The 22910-nt window shown below is 25.5% G+C and overlaps 1 protein-coding gene across 3 annotated transcripts in view; it reads left to right on the top strand.

Annotated features, from left to right (window-relative positions):
• mtt (mangetout) overlaps nucleotides 1–22910 on the top strand; it is a 195398-nt gene that overhangs the window by 38891 nt on the left and 133597 nt on the right. For all 3 annotated transcript variants that reach the window (XM_089220730.1, XM_089220729.1, XM_015513341.2), the window contains one exon: nucleotides 8119–8264. In XM_089220730.1, the coding sequence (XP_089076856.1) occupies nucleotides 8119–8264 (146 nt within the window). The remainder of the gene's footprint in view (nucleotides 1–8118; nucleotides 8265–22910) is intronic.

Genomic DNA, 22910 nt, shown 5'->3' on the forward strand with positions numbered 1-22910 from the left:
GATTGAAGTAACTTTATTAGTGACCCTTCTTTCTTCCACTAATGTTTTGTGTACAGTAATTGTATTTTTTTTTTATCATAGCAAGTTGTTGGTACTACAGTGAATAGTAATATTCTAGTTCCATATTTTTTTCTCATTTTCCTATATCCTGTATTTATATCAAATCATGGGTCAAAAATTCTTTAAATATCATAATTTCAAAGATAAGAGGCATTTAAGTGCTTAAATCCAAAGCTCTTTATAGATTTCGTTATCCCAAGTTAATAGATTTATTTATACACCTCATTTTATCGACTAGATATTCATACATTTCGAATTCATACTATATGTATAGAGGTAAGGGTGATATAAATATAAAAAGCATTAGTTAAATACACTGGTGTTGCTTATTTATAGGAAAATTCTAAACGTACCAAAATATTTGCTTAGTTTAGTTTGTATATTATGTTTATTAGATAATATTTTTATTTATATTATTTATTAATGATTTAACATCTATTTTTGATAGCTATGTTAATATTCTTTTATTCGCTGATGATGCTAAACTATTTTTAATTATTAAATCACCTAATGATGCAGTAAAATTACAGTAAAATTTAGATAAATTTGTTGAATGGAGTCGTGTTAATCACCTCCCATTAAATATAAGTAAGTGCAGTGTGATATCGTTTTCTCGAATAAGTAATATGATCACCTATAATTATGTGATTGATAGTTATATAGTTGCGAGAGTTTCATCCATCAGAGACTTAGGGATTATCTTTAATTTTAATATGGATTTTTCCATCCATATTAACTCCGTTATTAAAAAAGCTTTTAGGATGCTTGGTTTTATTAATAGAAGCACGATAAATTTAAAAAATACTAGTGCCTTAAAAACTTTATATTCTTCCCTGGTTAGGTCTCATCTTGAATTTGGATCAATTGTCTGGTCACCACACTATTTTTCATATACCAGTCTAATTGAAAATGTTCAGTATAAGTTTTTAAAACTATTATGCTTTAAATTAAATATATCCATTGCAAGGGAATCATATAAATTACAGATTTCCCAATTGGGGATCGCGCCTTGTGATTTGAGGAGAAATGTTGCGGATATTATGTTCTTATATGACTTATTAAATGGTCTTATTTATTCTCCGGATTTATTATTTCTCTTGGTTTTAATATACAAACTCCCGTATTAAGAAAATCTAATTTTTTTTCATGTTTCTCTTTCTAAAAATAATTATAGTTCTACCTCGTTTTTCCTCAGAGCTCTATCTTTGGCTAACAGTATAATGGAGCAAGTTGATTTTTTTAGTATGTCGTGTTTTGTATTCAGACAGAATGTTTATTTGGCTTTAATTTAAATTCTCTTGTTTGATTGTTATTATTATTATTTCATTCTTATTTTTCTGCAACCATTTATTGTTATTTAATGATTTTTAGTGTACTATACATATATTTATTATTTATTTAGCTGTTAACTATTACCATTGATACAAATAATTTTTACTTTTTTTTTTAAATTCAATTTCTGTTATGATAAGCTGTACTGTACTTATAAATTTTTAATTGCTAAAGGGTTTAATACCCGTTTATAATTCATAAATAAATAAATAAATAATATTATTTTTTTCAATGCATTCTATATTTTTAAACAAGTATTTTTTCTGCCCCCACTGTTTGGTTTAAAAATATAGTAACTGGGGGTGTATTTGTTTTTGTTACTCAGTTTTATAATTTTATGTTCGATTTGTTTGTTTTATCGAACTCGATGCTCTTGTGAAACAGTATTATAAATTATCTATAAATTGGTTATAATTTATATTACCATAACCTAATTAATTCAATAGTCTATAAAACTTTATTTGTTTAAATATTTCTTACTGAAATAAATAGTGTATTAATAATAGTATAGTAAATACATATAATTTCTAGCTACTATAATATACCTAATATATATTCAAATTTATTATTATTAATATTTAGGCATTTAGCTATTTATTTTGTTTTTTAATAGACACAACTACAAAATTTTATTAATGTATAGCCATGTGCTTGCTTTTTGATATTTACAGTTTTCTTTTAATAGTTTTTTAGTACCAATATGAATGAACTAATTCTGAATATTAGTATATCATATTTTTAAAATCAATAGTTTTATGATGTATCAATCGAAACACTTATTCAAATATAATATATATAAATATAATAATGCTTTGATAAGTAATAATTAAAAACTAGACTATTGAGTATTTGAGTTTAGGCATATTATATTATTATCATTTAATGTTTTGGATTTATATTTTTAACGTCATGAACTAAATGGCTATTTTAGTTTTTATTTTTAAAGCTGTACAGAAAAAAAATGTGAATGGTAGAAATTCCTTGTTATAAGCCCTATATCGATAATCAAATTATGACTTCATTGCATAATTTTCTATTGATAAACCATATATATATATATATATATAACTATATAAGGGTTTAGGTATATAATAATTACGCGGTTATGATAATTTACTCAATGGTAATATAATTATTTTAAAAGTTTCTGTAGCTATAGTCTATTTACTCTAAAACTAGTAAATAATGGTTATTTTAAGTACAAAATCAGCCATAAATATTGGTTTGTTTAAAAAAGTTTTCCAATAACATTGTTGAAAATTGAGAAACTTTAAGATTTCTAGTCCAGAAAAAAGGCTTAAAAATGAGTTATTTTGATTTATTGAATTTTGAAATGTCACAGAGGTACGTCTAATCTAACCTTCAATGTTGAACAAACCCGCAAGGAGTTTAGAAAAATGAAATTATGCTGCAGTCGAATCCCTATAGAATGCTTTAAAAAAAATTATAGTTGATGTTAAAGTATATTTTATTTTTTTTAAATATTTTTATTTGAACATTTAGTTTTTGATTTATTTGATAGTCAAAACAATTAAAACAAAATTATGAAATACTTCTAATCAGAGTTTGAAAATTATACACCAGGTTTAGATGTAACGAGCAATATTAATTAAGTTAAAATGTAATGTGTCTTATATAATGTGGTTTTATTTTTTTTGAAGTCTTTCTTTATTAGTAGGTATATAAGATTGTAAACCTAACATAACCAATTGTATCGGCATTACATTTTTTTCAAACTCGTTAAAGTGTAGCATATAAGATTGTAATTTGTAGTTTGGTTATTAAAAATACTATTTAATATTATTTGTCATACAAATCTTGTTTATGGTTATGAACCAATTTTTAAATATGTCAACAATAATTATATTCTAATATTCTATTTTACTTGAAAATAGAAACTTTTACAGATCAAAAATAGAAAAGATACTATTAATATGTATAAAAACGTACTGTTTTATTTAAGAACTTGGATTTATTTTTACCATAATTTATGTGTATAGATAATATAATGTGTGTATTATGTACCAAAAATAATTTATATTGGTTGCCCATTAGCATACTTAAATACTATTTATGATATAAGTATTTAATTTTATATATTAATAAATAAGGATACACGAATAAGAGATCTTGAGGTAGCAGTTAATTGTTCATCATAAATTATATTTTTATTTTTGTTTTATATTGCTTAATTAGCATATTATATATCAAGTGAGAAATAAATCAATCATTAGTATCTCTTTAGTCTACGTAGAAGTATTATAAAATATATATTGTGCTTATCGTATGATCTTATGAGTAATTTAAATTTATATTTTTTTATATTTTATATATTTTTTTTTTATTAAGATAAGATGTTCCTAGCCTTGACTATCTACATCTATTGATATTTACAATGGTATATTTTTAACAATTTGAACATTATTATTAATTTATATAGAAATTTAAGTAGTAAGATGAATTTGCTATCTAGTATGTACATTAGTGATCATTAATATTAGTGATAGTTACGCCGAGACGTAATTCACTATAATTGAAGTAACAGTGAACTGATATATAATAATTAACAATACAAGTATAAACAGATATATAGGTATATAACAAGTTATAAAGCTTATATTAGACGCTAAGAGTAACAAACAGCTGCTGTATATTGTGTGGAGTTGTTAAACCAGAAGGTCATGCGGACGTCCATGTTTTAATCTACGTTGAGGAGGATGTACGTGGAGTTTATAGTGAAGTGGGCCTGAAGAGTTGAGCAGTGAGGTATGGAAGTTTTTTGATGAGGTTTTTATGTGGTCTATGATTTCTGAATTTGTATAAAAATATTTGTATGACTATTGATGTAATTGTCTACTGGGCACTTAAAATTTAAGTTCCTATTTAACACGAGCATATTATTGTATTACTTAATTATGAGATTACAAGATACAAATTTTCGATACCTAACAATTGATCGTACAACGGAGCTGTTACCTATTAACTTTCCCACTACTTTTTTTTCTATTGTTATTATTTTTGTTTCAGATATTACCTACTTAAAAGTTTAGTGAGTTGTCTATTCTGGGGAATAGTTGTTTATTTTTATTTCTTTATCTATATCTTCTATCATTTTGATAAAGGTTGAAACTTTTATGAGTTAGTATAAATGCCTTAAAATGTTATTTTTAAACTATAATTTAAAAAAAATCTATACAATTATTACCTAGTAAACGAATTTCTTTGCGTTTACTTTAAGTTAGAATAACAGAATAGTATTATATTCATAGATAATTAATGTTATATATTTTTTTAAATTATACTTTTGATAAAATATTAAATTTGTTTGTTTTAAGACGTACAATCTGATACAAAGTTATTTATTTTATAATCATTACTCTACCTATTTAATATTTTTTGAAAAAGTATACTCATAAATTATTTTTATTAGTTCTTAAGTTTTTAAAAACTTACTTTAAGTACAATACTAAAAATACTAAACTAAGTTCCGCTTATAATCGTTTTTCGAAAGAGATAATTTATCAATGACTTAACATTTATAATCACATATTGTAATAATAAAGTTATATTTATTTTTTCGTCGCTTCTTAGACATGTTTACAGTATACCTACAGTAGGTAGACAGTATTAAACTAAAATCATGGTTTGGTTTATTATGAATTTCAAACACATTGCAATATTGTAAAAGTGATCATGTAGGTTATAGAATTGTACGAAAAAACTAAAATACTAGAGGCATGCTATTTTGTAGCCTAGCATAATTTTGTCACGTTTCTCTTTGGCCGTACAGCATGCATTTCTTGCGAAAGGCAAATGTTTTGGGTAAAATAAAAATGGTTTTATGTGGCTTTCGTAATTTTGTAAAGAAATAGATAGGTTGAAAACGTCGGAGATTACTACTGTAATGTTGTAACATCCGGTTAGCTAAGAGCACACCGGCCAACACACAATTCATTGCATTTACTCTGATCCAACGTGGAACATTTATGTTCAGTAGAACCACCCTACTACTCAATGCTGTTAGCTTTAAAATTATAAGGAACCGTAAACCGTTTGAATATCATCAAACTTAAAATTAAGAACATTATCTATGTTTGACGTTGGTATCTTTTCGAAAAAAATCATATTATACATGATTGAATTTTAACATTTTACGTACTCACAATATGTGTAACAATTTAAATGTCGCTATAATATCAAAGTAAAAATACGGATTTTCAATCAGTAAATTATGAAGTAATAATATTTTCAATTGATCGATCTATTAATTATTTTATTAATTAAAAAAAAATTAAACAAAAAACAAAAAAATTAAAAGTGGTCATATTTAGGTTTGTGTTGATTTGTAAAAATGACATCCTCAATTTCAAATCCATATTTTAATATAATTTTTCACTATATCCTGTCTACCACGCCTAAGTTTTAAAATAACGATTGAGCAATATATAGAGTGAAAAGTTTTCACTGAAAACCACAGATAACAACATTTAAACTATTAACTTTTCAATAAAATATGAAGATTGTCGATTTATTTTTTAAAGTCAATTATTTGAATTTAATACTGTTTATGTATGTTGTATACTTATACAATATGTTAACAATTTATATAATAAAAATAATTATAGTTATTTTGTTTAATAATATTGGATTTAACAAGTTATTTTAATATTCGAGTTTTTTCAGTTATTTATATTACATTGTACATTTTATTGATTTTAATATTGCTAGAAAGGGCTTGGCACGTGTAATGGTCAAATATGGGATATACATGTAAACATATCCTGCAATATATTAAATAATTTTATACAATCTAGCTATGGGGTTTTTTTTTAAATAGGTAGTTTATAATTATAATATAACACAATTGCTGAGCTAAAATGTATATATACTACATATTACGTCATATACTCGTAAATTATAAATATAGTTTTCAATTATGTTTTACACGAATACAATAGGTGTTATTTTATATAGAACTTTCTTGAAATGGAATTATACGTGAATAGTGAACACTATTTACTGAAAATTTCAAGAAATACAACGTTCTTACATCCAGTGATATTTCGTTGTGAGTTGGTGCATAGAATTCTACCCTTTTAATTTTTATAACTTCCAAACATACTGCTGTACAAAATATATCAACTTCACACGCGTTGGTGAGGGATTATGTACTTACCTAGTTAAACACGGGTGACGGGTGATACGAATAGTAAAATAGTAACCAAATATGGGCGATTGTAAACTCTCCCGATTTTAATGGCATGTAAACTCTCCCGATGGTAACTCTCCCGGGTTTAGTCCAATACTACCTGACGGGAATATGTTAACTCTCCCGGGTCTAGTTCAGTACTACTTGAAGAGAACATGTAAACTCTCCCGGGTCTACTTCAGTACTACTAAGATAGCTGGGGAGCATGGGGGTATTATTCGTTTTACACAGTTAGAATTGGTTGTAGCCACTATAGTCGATATCGTTTTAAATATTTAAATTAAAAATACTCTAACGGTAATTAAATATTTAAATGACAAATACATGTTAACATAAGATAAATACAGATTAAATACGGTAATACAATTCATAATAAAAATTATAATCACAATCTCTGCAGTGTAGCCAATTCATGGAGTAGCAATAACATTTAAAATAACTCGGGAGAGTTTGCACATTTCTTTCAGGTAAACATAATATTTACCCGGGAGAGTTTACCATCGGGAGAGTTTACTAGTTTTAAAAATCGGGAGACTTTACCATACAATCGGGAGAGTTTACCACCGCCCCCAAATATATTGATTTTTTTATCAACAAATCGAAAATATAGCTACATAAGTATGTATTTTATAGTGACTTAATTTGATTCGTTGAACCTAAATATTATACAAGTGGAATGCTAATCTAAGTTTTAATTGATTATCTACTAATAACAAACTGTTGATTAGATTATAATTATTTTCTATAAAATGTCTTGTTTTTAAATATGGAGTTACATATATAATGGCTTTCATTAAAAATGTTATAAAATCTAAAAAACTAATAGGACGTCACACCCACAGCATGTGTTACTCCGTCCTACAAAATGTACAGCTGTTTTGTGTGAGACAATTTTACTCCCTCTGTATTTATTGCAGAGTTACCAAAATTCCACAACGCTTAGGGAACAAATTTGTCTTTGTTGTAGTGTTTACATTTTATTACCTATTTTATTTTATAGCATTAACCAATAATTTTAAATAATTAATTTAAAATAAAAATCTAATTTTTTTAAACTGATAACTTAAATTGTATTTATGTTATCCAATTAAATAAAAAATTACGATACAGATAATGTTTTTCCTTATGCGTTTTGAAATTTCAGTAAAGTTATCTACAAAAAACAGTTTTTGCTATGTTGTGTGTTTTGTAAGATGGAGACAACACATGCGCGGGTGTGGCGTCCTCTTAAGCTAGTAAATTACCACTAAAATATAAATATGTACATATGTGAAATTTATTATATGTTATGCTTGAAATCATAATAAATAATTAAAATGTCTGATTTAGAAAATAATAGAACTATTATTGAGCTCCTTTAAATTATATTCCTTAAAATTAAATGATAGTGATTATTTTATTTATACCAAATAATGCTTAAATTTATTTTGATAAAATTATAATTTAAAAATACTCAATGAGGTAACCTATTTTAAACATCTTTAAGTGTAATTAATAGTATGATTTTCTATTTTTAGGTTCAATTAGCAATATAGATGAAACTCAATATTTTCATTGCAACAAGTCTCAAGTAAGAAAAGTAATATCTGGCGTGGTTGGTGCGGCTTCAAGTGTTACATCTGTTCAAGTAGCCAATTTATTAAGACTTTTCAAAATACCTCAGGTAAAAATAAAATTATTTACCGAGTAATTTCATTAAAAAAAAAATAAATATAATTTTGAAAGTATTTTAGATTGCTGATTCGTATTAAATATTATTTTTGAAGGCAAGCTGCAGAATTATTAAATATTTCAAAGCTCCAAACTAAAAAAATATGTTCAGTAAAAAAAAAAAGTTATTTTCCCTATTCTGAAGAAGTACATAATAGTTTTCAGAGATTACTTATCATAAAACAATTACACGGAAAGAGTAACTCTTTAAAATATTTTCTTTCCTAACTACTTAGATAAGTGTGTATAAGTTCTGTACTATCCCATATTTCCACCCACTGTTATTATAAAAAATTATAGCTAAACATTTTTAAATAAGTAATATAAATGATTATGGTTATTTGTAGATTCTGTGTTGAGCAAGGAATGAATTTAAAACAAATTGGAACGGTTTTACAATGATACAATTAGTGTTCTTCTATTGTTTATTTCTTACTATTTCTGAGTCTGTCATTCATAAAATAAAGAATTTTCAACATTGAGAGTATTTGAAAGCAATTGGTGTCTTTTTTGTACTTTTAGGGCTAAAAAGTTGAACATGCCCAAAACTTTAAGTGATAAATAACAATGTTTAAATGTATAATGATGATATATTAGTCAGTATGTTACAAGAATTATTCCTCTTGAATATTATATTATTCAAATTTAAATCATTAAACCACTAGGGTTGTGCTCACGCTGAATTAAATAAAATACCTAACAAAAATAATAATAATATAATTGATCACAATGAACACAATGTGCTACAACTTGTGACTAATAAAAACAATAATAACGTAAACATATTTCTTTATATATTATAATATTATATAGATTCGAAGAACGTATGTAGAAATGAGACTTAAAGCGCAGAAGTCCGCTTTTAACATTAAATGAAGCAGTTATCGTTTTATTATTCACAGCAAAAGTATTTTTTCGACATTAAACGATAACTTTATCAATTATTTGTAAGATTGTACAGAAAAATTATTTTTGGAAAAAATGCAGAAGTCCCTTTTTATCATTTAATGTTTTATATTTAGACGAAATTTTTACTATATATTGTTACATTTTTTCTTTTTAGATATTATATATAGGTATATAGGTAGTTTTTTTATGTTTTAGGCATAAGTTAAGTAGGTACACCTAATTAATTAAATACTTGTACTAGTTGTACTAATCTATATATATAAAAATGATGGAGACAAAAATGTATAACAATTCATCAATTGAGAACGGCTGAACCGATTTCGCTCACTCTTTTTTTGTTTGGGTCGTAATTGCCAGGATAAGGTTTTTACGGATGAAAAATTTGAGAAAGTTATCGGGTTAGAGAAATATGATGAGGGTGTGATGAAATTAAAGTGGCGCCATCTACTTAGTAAAAAATAAAATAAATAATATTAATATGTTTTGGTAGTCAAAGGCAACCATTTAAACAAACAAGTGCTCTTGAGAGCAGCTGGACTTATTTTTTGGATGGACATTTTTGTTTATTTATAAATGGTTGCTTTAGTGACGGTTATTATTAGCGGTTATTATTGTTCTGTGTTATTAGTGATGGTTATACATATATTTATCTGTTAGTCCTACATACATTCTTCAACAGCTGGATTGATTGCGACAAAATTTGGTATAGAATTTTATTAGACATATGGGCAGAAGATATGGTAAGTTAGAAAGTGTTATGCCTAAATATCATTGAATTGAATACTTAAATTGTCAACATTATATTGAAAAAACTAAGAAAATTACATAATGATATACGGAATTGAATATCGTTGTAAGATTATAATGTATTTTAACTACTATCTATCATTATGTATAAAAATATACTGATAGCATCATCACATGAAATGAATTTAACACACAATATGAACTATGGACGATAAAAGAGATAGAATTTTTAACGGGCTACGAAGTGCACGGGTTCAGCTAGTATACATTAAATATGATATACAATACTCATATAAATAGATACCTAATAGTCCTCTGCTTCTTTCACAAAGAGTCTTAATTTTTTAAATTTTTTATGTACATTGATTATAATTAAATTCAAATTTAAGTTCATTTAACACATATATTACTAATGTAACTTACACTTAGGTACTCAATTTCTAGAAACCTTTTATACAGCAGAGTGAGTTCTTAGGTGTTTTTTTATTTATTCATAATATAATATTCACTCAATTAATAACTCTGTGAATTAAATATGATAAACATAATTTATGGATTTAAACATTGAAATATTGATAGAAAATAATTTAATACGTAAAATTAAAGAACTTCCCACTACCTCGGTGAAAAAATTGTTCTGTGATCATAATTGGTATAAGTAACCATAGTAACTAAATTTATAACGAGCACTGCAATGCCTATAGGTATTTTGTACCTATAAGGTTTTATACTATAGAAACATAAAACTAATTATAAAATATAAGTATAATATACACTGCTAAGAAAAAAGATTAACAATAATTTGTATGGTAAGTATATTTTAAATGTTTTTAATTTAAAAATGTATTCCTCACTTCGTTCAGAATCTAATACATTGTACCTTTTTATAATTATTAATTTTATCTATATTTTTAAAAATTGCATTATAAATAAATGCAATAAATCATCATACATGTATATGATTAAATTTATAGAATCGTGTTTTAATTGTCTCTGGTAATTTTTTTGAAAAAAAGTACAGATATTTATAGATTTATATTCCAACAAAACAAACATAAAAATATATGAATGTTTATAATAATTTGTTTATTGATAAGAAAACAATTTGGAATAGGTTAAATTTAAATGTCTATTTAAAATTCTAAATTTTCTAAAAATTCTAAAAAAAATATATGCAAAATAAAGTATTATAGTTATATATTTCAGCATTTTTATGTATTTGTATGTATTAGAAAAATATAGAATATTAGAGACTTTTGATTTTTTTTTTATTGAAAAATGAATACCTTCGGCTTATATGATTATATTATTATATTTCAAGGTGACTCTTTTTAAATTAGTTACATATTGCAAAATAATATAATATTTTATGTAGTTCAAACTTCAAACGTGTATTTTTCTTACAACATTGAACTGTGTCACATTCCATTTTAGTACACATAATAACCTCTGTTTATTATTTCAAATAGATTACAATACGATTGCTTTGAGCTTTTTACTCTGACCAAGTACAAAGAATGAATATATTAAATAATTATATTTATAATTAAATCTAATTGGTACTTTAGGAGGTAAAAGTAAAAAGGTTTAAAAATAAAACATTCAAAATAGTTTTCAAAAGCATCAGGAAAAACTAAACCAGACAAGTTCGATGTTAGACTAATCTGCATTGTTCTAGATATATTGAATGAGATCTAGTTATGTTGATCGAAATTATAGATTATTTTAAATTATTTCCTAATATGATTCTCTGTTAAATCATGCGTATGGTGTATCTATGACAAATTGTGAAACAGTAATTAATCAAATATTAAAACAGCAGTTGTTTGTGAGATACTGAGATATATTAGAGTCTTAAATGGAAAAATTATTTTGTTTTCAGAAATATTTCTAGTATATAGTCATCAAACGGTTTCCACATACCAAATGTATTTATTTTATACACTATGGAATCTGAAAAAAAATATATTCATTACGTTTTTATTTTGATAATTTATTTTACAAAGCAGTTAATTTTGCACTATTGACTTAGAAATAAATATTTGAAGTATTTGGCAAGGTTCCAAGCCAATGTTTTTTCTTATTGAACTACTCCAAACACGCAAAATTCGTTCAATCTCTTTACTTATTTACTTGTATTAAAACTTTTAAATTATGTTTTTGTTTATTGATTCACGAGGATTATTAAAATTACACAATTAAAAGACTTTTTAAATTGCGTCCACAAGAATATGCATTAAAAAAAATTTACCATAGTATAGTAAACACCATATTAAAATAATAAATACTCTTTACAATTAAAAATTAAGTATTGAATGTTTCAATGTTACGATAATTGTAATCAATACGTTAACAGAATTCTGTTGATAGGAACAACTAATTCATATATTATTATATATAATATATACTCGCGCTTTCCGTTGTGTTAGATTTTGTGTTTATTAAATATTCAATGCAACTATAATCAATTGATTGTTGAGTAGACACAAACTATATTCAATTATAATATGTACCTAATCATTTTTCAAATTCTCAGCTTTTTTAAGAATAATTCACAAAGAAGAATAATAGACATGTTTTAGCTTTCTAATTTAAACAAGACGTTTCTCGTACATTTTATTAACATTCAAAATTGTTTATTCAATGGTAATATAATTTTAAATTTGACAATAGTAATATTGGTTTAAGCAGTAACATTGAAAATATTTTAGAACAATTAATTTCACAAAATCCGTTCAGAAAATATATAATACACTTGTACAGTACATATTTATATTTTAGTATTTTAGTTTTATTATATTATATTCTAGATACCTATATTTGATTGAAATGTTCCTCAGGAATTCTAATTTCGTTAAATTGTTTATACTTTTCTTTCTTACAAAATTAAATTAAGTATTTCATTTGGTAATTAAAATATTTAAAAAAAAAAATTACAAATGTGTAGGTGTGCATACTAAACAAAAGACGATACAGCTTACAAATTGGTATATTAAATTTGTATTATACTCTCAATATTATGAAAATTATTATTTCATTTTTATGAGTAATGACGGCGATGGTCGTGTCATAGCCTATAGACTTTGCTATCGTTCAGGAAAAACCATCTATTGTGAGCAGTTACGGATATAATATAGTTATATCGGGCGGAAAATTGGATTTTATTATCATTCGATCGCCACCACCGTGACATCATCGCTAATGTTCTATCTGTCCCTATATCGGTGTTCACGCATCATGCAATTCTTGATTATCAAAGTCCGCTAAAGGATCCATTGTTATGTATACCACGTGCATCAGGGAATTAGCCTTGTGCCCAAATCGACACTTATTATTATTAGTATTATTATATCATACCCCGTTGCAACTTGTAACGGTATGGGGTGTCGAAAAACCGTGTTAAAATTGTAAACATTTCTGGTATCACATTCAAATTATTGTACGCTATTATATGTTTTCCTTTATGTAAATTTTGTTATTATTTTTTCTCTAGACGTTTACATTATCTATTACAATTTTTTCATTGGATCTAACAATGCTCGAAAGATTTAATTGGAATGTTTGCATATCTATGTATGTATGTATGTGTGTATTTTAATATATAGGCAAGCATAATGGGTTTTTTTTTTGTAAATATCATCGTTGTAGTGTGTACCTATGCCACTGCACAGTATTCTTCACTCATGACATTAGTACAAAATACGGACACAGCTGGATTCAAATTTGTGGTATTCGTATAGATTTTAAATGAAATATATACAGTAAGTTTCTATAGATAAATTAGAAGTAGGTGTGTGTGTGTGTGTGATAAGATCGGAAAGATTAACATATTAATATATTAACAGAGCTACGTGATTAAAAAGCCAACCATTAGTGACACTTAGTTTGGGATCAATATGATTAAAAGAAAATTAAATCAAAAGAACACGCTTTTTTTGAGTTTGCAGCGAGGATTTTCTAGAAATCAATTGGTATGTCCCTATGTCATTCATTAACGGATTTTGGTGTTTCCTATATTTAATAAAAAAATGTTATGATTTTACCATGAAGTGTTTTTTTTTTGTGTCTGTCATCACGTTTTGGGGCTGTAAAAAGTGCTTTGATTTTCGAAACAAATGACCATAGACACATGACATTTTCACCGAATGTTTATATAAGTATTTTCTATCCACCATAAAATTTTCAAAAATTTCGATTTAAGTTGAACTATTTATAATCATACGCAATTTTCGATTATTATAAGTTTTTATTTAAATTAATGTCGATAAAAATTGATTTGTTGGATAGAAAAGCTTGAAAGTTTAATTCAAGACAACTAACATATTGTTACAATAACAGTTGAAAAATTTTAAAAGTTCAAATCTTGATTAAATACGTAAAAATTACATTCAAATTACCTTAGATAGAAATTCATAAAAAAATTTCAACTAGTTTATGTAAAATAACAGCAACAACTAATGAGTTAATTGACAAAGTTTTCCCAAATCTACCACAAAATTACGGAAATCGTCAGTGGATCATTGCACGAGCTATATTGGTGTAAATACCTACAATTAGTAATTCCATTCTAAACGAAATTCCAGGCAACACGATAACGTACCAGTCCATCGATACCGTAATAAATCAAAACGAAGTTATTAATTATCCAACCGAATTCTTAAATTCACTTGATTCGTCAGACATGCCACCGCACGTTCTAACATTGAAATTTGGTGTACCTATCATTCTTCTACGTAACATCAATCCACCAAGACTGTGCAACGGTATCAGGCTTTCAATAAAATAGTTGATGAGCAACATTATCGAAGCAACAATTTTAAACGGAAAGTTTAAATAAGCGAAGATGTACTGTTGTCATTTCGCCACGCATCCTAATGATTCCAACAGATATGTTTTTGGAATCCAAACTTTGCAGTTTCCGATGCTACTCTCCTTTGCAATGACCATTAACAAAGCACAAGGACAATCGTTACAAGTGTATGGAATGAATTTAGAAAATCCATGCTTCTCATATGGACAGCTGTATGTGGTATACTCACGCGTCGGAAAACCTTCTGATTTATTTGTGTACCCACCAGAAAAAGAACAAAAAATATTGTGTATCCAAATGCATTTCAATAAATATTCAATTGAATGCTTGAATTGTCAGACTTTTTTCGATAAAATGAATAAAATGACATAATAATAAACTAAATTGATTATCAGTGTGAGATTATTACTTAGTATATTTAACCATTATCTATCTATATTCTATATGTATAAAAAAATACTGCAAGCTTGATCACAAGTAACTAATTTAACACACAGTTTGAGACATTTAAGATGTAGGCTTTTTAACGGGCTACGAAGTGCACGGGTTCAGCTATAGTATTATAATATATTATATTATCATAGAATATTTAAAAATATACACCTAATGGATTATTAATGTGAAGATGATCAAACCCTAAAGTGACCCAAAATATATTATAGTAAATAATGATGGTTTTCTGTTTCTTACATATTTTTTTCAAAATATTATCTTATATTAGTTCATGTCAGGTACAGAAATATATTTGTTGAGATGTTCATAGTTCATATTGTAATACATAAATTGTGTGTTGTGTTAAACTTTCAAATATATCTGACAATAATGTGCTACTAAACTCATTTAAATATAAATTCAAATTATCCGACCTTAAGTCTATTATTTTAAATAATATATCTACCCAAAGCTGGTTTAACACAAATTATACTATAGCCAATAATTATGATCTGGTCTTTAATCAGACACATTCATGCTTGACATTTCTTATTATTATTCTCATTAAAATTATGTAATGTAATAGTGCTAATATGCTATTAGTCTAATTATGTATTTTAATTTTAACTATCTCTGAATTAAATTATTTCATTTATATTATTACTATATTGATTCATTATTTAATTATTATTATTATTATTTATATTATATTATTTTAACGATGTAGGTTATAATTATCTGTTAAAAACCATCGAAAATAAAATAAAATAAATATTATAATATAGCAAACATATAATTTGTTTAGTAATTTAATGTATACATATATATATTTTCCTTTCTTTTTCTTGTATAAATTTTAACTAAAGTAGGCTAAAAACCAGTGTTGTTGAAGCCTTAATAAACTTTGAAAAAAAAAAAAAAATTGTTTAGTGATGTATGCTTGCGTTCCGTATTGATTATCAACTTGGGTAATATAATCGTAATTTTAAGTACCAAGATTCGATTTTTATTTGAATAGAGTAGGTATGAATAAAAATCTTTTCAGTTAATCAAATTTATTTTTCACATTACAATTTTAATTTAAACTATTCTTTAAGTATTATACTCTATAACTGTGTAACTGCAGTTATCAGTATTATATATTTTATATCATATGTTTTGTTATCATGAGGCTCTCATTTTTAATTTATGTTTTTCTAATATTTTATGAAGTATTGATAAATAAATAAAAAATTGAATATTGTTAAGATATGAAAATGAAAAATCTCGTCGAAAATTTGGTTGACGGACAATAAGCACGGCCAACAATGTTTAACGTCTTCAATAAATTGAATCCGTAATAGGTACTTGTGAATACCAATAACTAACATACTATTTTTATTTAACCTGTTAAGAGTTTTAGAAAAGAACTGTTAGTTAATCATTTTAGATTTGTTGCATGATGGCAATGAATGTAATGTGAAAAAATCAACATGCAATAATTTACAAAAAAAATAAAGTTTTTGATATTTATAATTTGTATTAATACGAATTTGTTATATATTTAACATATATTGAGTGTTTCAGAAATTGATCTGAAAATGATTTTGTAAGGTTTTGTTGTGAACAAAAATATTGATCTTAATGTTTCATTTTTAAGCTGTACTATTATGATGATAAATGTTTATATTGATTGTTGGAACCGTATAACTATAGTTGTTAACTTAATACTAATAACGCAATTTTTATTTATTATCAACATTGTATATAAAATAATGATAGTTTTAAAAATAAGTAGATAATAGATTTGTGAAATAAATATTTTTTTAAATAAAGAATTTAGTTTGGTGCTTACATGAAATTATATATTATAATTTTGTAATATTTTAAACACAATAACGAATGGGTATATTAAGTTTATCCTAGAGATGAATTATACGGGATGAAATTTTGTGTGAAAACATTCCATGTGAGACAGGTGTAAAGTAGATCGACTAAAGTACGGTAAAGATTTATCATGGACTTACAAGGGTATATAGCCAAAAGGGAGTCAAAACTAAAATCTTCAATACTTGTCCTCGAGAATTACTCGTACACATGGCCATTTATCTAACTGTCTCCGTTAAAACTGACTTGAGAGTAGGGTTAGAAATTTTACTATCCTATCTATTGCTTCGTATATTTGAAATTAATTTGTGTTAATAATAAATTTAATCAAGTTAAGAGTAAGGATATTAGAAGCAAACAATATTTTCATATAACATTCAAATTATAATGTTGAAGTTTTAAATAACTAAATTATGTTGAATTGTTATTAATAATTATTTATAATATGTTACCTATATTATAGCCTTAATAAAATGTTAATATAAAGATATATCAAATTATTTATCTTAACTGTCAACAATTTGCAAGAGATTGTAATTTTGTTTTTGTTGTTTTAATATTTTTCTTTTTTATAACTGCTTTTTTTTTTCCTATGGTATGGTATGGAGGACCGGAGAAGGACATTTTTTTTTTTATATAACTGCTGTAATATATTGTGAGAGAATATTTTCATTGTTTTTATATTGATACAGCTGAATACATTTACTGTTATAAATGTTATAATACTCAAATGTCAGTGTTTCAAATACTTGAGAAATCAATGAAAATAGACAATGACATACTTACCGGATGTTAAAGGCACTCTGATGAAGTGATGATTATTAGTTTTATTTCTTGTTTAACTAGTCTGCTAGCGTTTGTATTTTTGATGATTATTATATTTTCCTTCTATGGTTTTATACGTGTAATTTTTTACATGCTTAAAGTCAATACCTACGCATATATCATATAACAAATAACTTAATATTAGTCTATATTGTTAGCGCAGGAACATATTTGACACTACATAACCAAATGGAAACCCTAGGTTCTGCTTCATATAGTTTGTGTTTCGACATTATTCTCGTTCATCATTCTCGTCATTTTATCCAAAAGAACTAAAGATGAAACAATTTATTTTTCTTGAGAGCATATTGTATGTTATGTGCACATATATATGTATGATTTATATTTTACGTATGTTGTGTATACATCGAGTACGGCCATATATTTTCCCATATATACCCATAGAAAATGTACGGGAAAAGTCAATAAAATATTTAATTTGTTTAACTTTACGAGGGAATGATATAGGTAATGGAATAGTGTTTGGTAAATGTCATAGGGCATGCATGCATGTAAAAAATAACCTAATTGAATACAATCGCGTCTTTTTTATTTATATTTATGTTATTAAATAACCAATCATCTAAGGGTTTTAGGTACTTCGTGTGATTTTGTAGTGGTATAATGTTTATTGTATGAATTGAAATAAATATTACCTAGTGAATTCTCCTACATATTTCTGTAAAGCGATGAGAGTTCACTATAGTTTATAACTCTTTAATTAAATTAGTAAAACTAACACGTATTTTTATAACTATAAAATAAGACAAAACAGTTTATACTAAATATAGGTTTTAACTGTTAAACCACAAATAGTTGTTCAGATAAAAGTTGTCAAGATTACTCCCTAGAGCAATTAATTTTTACAAATAAAATATAGTTTTCAAAATATAATTTAGAAACACGTTTACAGTCGTTCCATATTACTTATATTTTTTTTGTTGCTATATTGCATCACAAAGTCGTATAACGAAAAAAAATAATTCTTAATAATTCTCTTAAATTTTTAATCTAATTCACTGTTCTGAAAAAAAAAATATTTAAATGACATTTTTAGGTACGTACTTAATAAGTTTTATATTAGAAAAAGAATCATCTATTGTAAATCTAAATCAATTATACTTCTTTATTTTATACAAAAAAAGTATTGTAGTTTTATTTTTCAGTTAATATTTTATTTTTATGGAAATTAAAATAATAATTAACATTTTTGTTTTATTAAAAATGATACAAACGAGAGTTATAAGTTAAGGAAAGAGAAGCCGGCAAGAAAATCTATATTATTCAATCTATTTTATAAACTTTATAAAAATACTTAAAATATGAATTTGGATTTTATTCTGATTTTTATTGTAATTATTATGATTATCATTTATCATACGTTTTATTTAATTCCTACTTTGTTTTACTAATTTAACATTTTTAGAGTCAATAATATTACCTAATGAACACCATGTTGCGCTCATATTATATCATAAGCAATTCTAGTCAATTATATTTCATGATAATCATTAATTATGTTAGTTTATCGAATCATTATTATCATATTGTACACAGGAAGTTATATACAGGTAATAGAAGATGGGACAGATCCGACTGGCGATAGTCTTTAAATTGTTTTCCAATACTTTGGCGAGACTTGATTTATTCAATAGTTTGGGAATATATTTGATTTGGCATGTACGTGACCGCTTAATCAAATGGCTGCTTCCGGCTACGGATCAAGTATCCACGTGGGATGATGGAAAGGTGAAAGTACAAAAAACGGACTATTTTCAGTTGTAAAACATTTTAGTTCGTTAGTCTTGGTAAAGATATTTTCGGTTTCCTCAGAAATCAGCCGATAGGGGCTCGACATTAGCGGGAGGTCCTAATAACCTAACTTAGGATTCCCTGCTCGCTGCTCTCATTGTCACCAATATTTTTTTTTTTTAACGTATAGTTTGCAGATGAGTCCCTAAGTAATATGAGAGTCTGCTTTGTTACCCTCAGATCACCTTGCACATGGGGTTGGCTCTGGCCTAGTTTTCTATCAACGCGATGTGATCAAAGGTCATGATTTATACGTGCATTAGTTGATATTCGTGGTAGTTTATTTTGGTATGATTTAGAAGTTAATTTAGCATTGATATGGTCCTGAAATACGAGTTTCGTTAGATAGTTGGAAAGTCTCCTACTCGGCTTACTATAAAACAAACGTCGGTTGAACATTAAAAATTTAAAACTCACTAGGTGAACTTTAAACATTCTACACAATATCAGAGTGATGATTATTTTTTTTTAATTTAAAGAACATAGGAATTATATTTAATGATGTTTGTAAATTAAAAATGCAATCGATTGTTGGAATATTAGTACGATCCATGGAATAAAAGAAATAAAAAACACGGAATACTGGTACTCTTCAAAATTTAATTTTCAGAGGTCCTAAAATATTTACAATGCTTATATAGTTTTGAAAAATCACCATCGTCAAAAAATTAAATTTGAATAATATGGTAAAAATAAAAACAAAACATAATATTAAAAATAAAAATAAACAAAAAACACAAGTATGTATAAACAAAGGGTTAAAAAAGCAGGTATTTAAAATAAACATAAAATTTATGAATTTATGATCAATAATAACTATTTCATACACCTTGTATATTATTTAAAATTGTCCTGTTTTAATTTCTTTATATTTAAATAGCTCTCTCATTATTCGTTGTGTAGTTTGTCTTGTAAAGTATTTTAATTTTTTTTTTAATTTTAGGCGTTTAGGTATTATGTATGTTTTATTCAAAACGGGTTAAAATAGTGATTATTTTAACTCACAGTCACTTGTGGTTTCCCATCGATCGTCAGTAAAATTAAATTAAAAATGAATCGTTCATATTTTATTGTTTTTTTTTCTCTATGATATCTAGGGAAACCTTGATTATTTTGGATCGTACCAGTATTCCGCGTTTATAAAGACCGTATCAGTTTTCCATTTACCAATGAAATCTTCCTTGTTATGTGTAAATTACGTCAAAACAATCATTTTTAATTTAATTATTAATAATTATTTTGCTTTTGCCTTTAGAAAAATATTAATTGAATTGCTATTATATTAAACAAAGTCTATATATGCTATACGTGACATAATATGATATTGATAATATTGTTTTCTCGAAAACTTTTTACGAGTTAATAATTGTTTAAAAATTAACTCTATATAACTTATATCATATAGTTTTATGGCATTAAATTTAAAAAATAAGGTTTAATGCTTATTTATTTGTATTCTACTTTAATTTTTTTTTAGTATACAAATTTTACCATATTGATATTAAGACTATGTTGAATTTATGTAGGATCTATTGTATACCTAGCTTATAATATAATAACAGATTGATAAATGTACAAAGGTTTTTGTTACAAGTATTATTATTTATTATTATATTGTTATATAAAATCCAATACTTTAAGAATGTATTTTCTGTATTAAAGTATTCTAATTTCTATTAAAAAGATAAGTTTCTGTTTTAAAAAGATAAACATATTATATAAAAAACTTCTGTGATGACAAAGCTTACATTAATATTGTCTAATACTATTGTCACTAATGTCTATCACAGAACCTAAATGCAGTTAAAAAAATTAAATAATTTACTGATACACTAGTTGTGTATTAAATATTTAATTCATCATTTTCCTATTACTTAAACAAAAATTAATGAAGTAAGTGAAAATTCAATTAAAAAAAACCATTGTCCAACACAAGATATTAATACTTAAAGCTTAGAAGGTTTATGTTTTTATTATTTTTTATTAAATTTTGTTTTTATCGTAAATTGTCCAAGCCTGTTTATGTATTTTTTTTAATATTAGAGAGAAACATTTTTGTCGATGATTTATAATTAAAACTTTGGCACATAATCGTAAATTTCCAAACGTTGTGATGATATTTTTGTTGTTTTTATTTTATTTATTTATTCATATATTATATTTAAAGTATTATTATCTTAAAAATTGTATTTAAATAATTTTTCAAAATCTAAACATCAAAATACTTGTAGTCATCAATTCATAATATTTTCATTCATATTACTATAGGAATGTAAAATGTTTATTATGCAAACTATGCTTTATACAAATAACGTTATTCAATACTTTTTTGAGATGAAAAATTATCATTGTCGTTAATATATACATAAATAATTTGTATAAATCTCCTATTAAAAACGACAGTTTATTTTTGGGCTCTGATCAAAGATCATAGAGTTGATGTGGGCTGGGTTTTAACATGATGTTAGGACTTTAAAAAAAAAAAAAAATAATGATAAAGATTAATGTTTTCTGAACCTGGCGATGACAAAAAAATAAAATATAAAATAAACCAGTGTTGCCTTGCATTCTTTTTTTTTATATATAATTAGATAAGCAGGTCACGATGTCATTGCCTTTTTAACCTTTTGTGGGGATTTCCTGGAATAGTAGTTGCAGATGGTGGTTGTACGATTAATGGGTTGGGATGATGAGTTAACTTGTTACTGAATCGCTTATAGTGAATTTTGACTAATTCTGTAACGGTGTGTAAATTGAAGTCATAGTGGAGGGTATTATTGGAGACATAGTATAATATGGAGCTTTAGAGATTGAGGTCTTTGTATACGATTAGTGTTAGATACTTTGGCTCGACCCCACAGCTGTAAACCGTAGGACCAGATGGGTCTGAGTAGTATTTTATACAGCAGTAATTTAGTAGGTATTTTCATATTTTTTTAAAGTTAAGAATGGTCTAAGAAGGCGAAAACGATAATTAAGTGTTCAAGTTTTACTTTTTATGTGAGCGACCAGTTAAGTCAACGGCCAATGTTGACTCCAAGATAGGGTATGCACTGGACGCCTAGCATTCTTGACGTTAAAAAATTCCTATAAATTATATTTTATTTTAGCAGATCATCGGTTGAAACTAAATTTTATTAAAATATTTTTTCTCTTTCACCATCATTTACAAAACAAATAATTCTCATTATTTGGCAC

This window comes from Diuraphis noxia, unplaced genomic scaffold (assembly GCF_037042655.1).
Source record: "Diuraphis noxia isolate RWA-SAM2 unplaced genomic scaffold, SU_Dnox_SAM2 contig0002, whole genome shotgun sequence".
NCBI lineage: Eukaryota > Metazoa > Arthropoda > Insecta > Hemiptera > Aphididae > Diuraphis > Diuraphis noxia.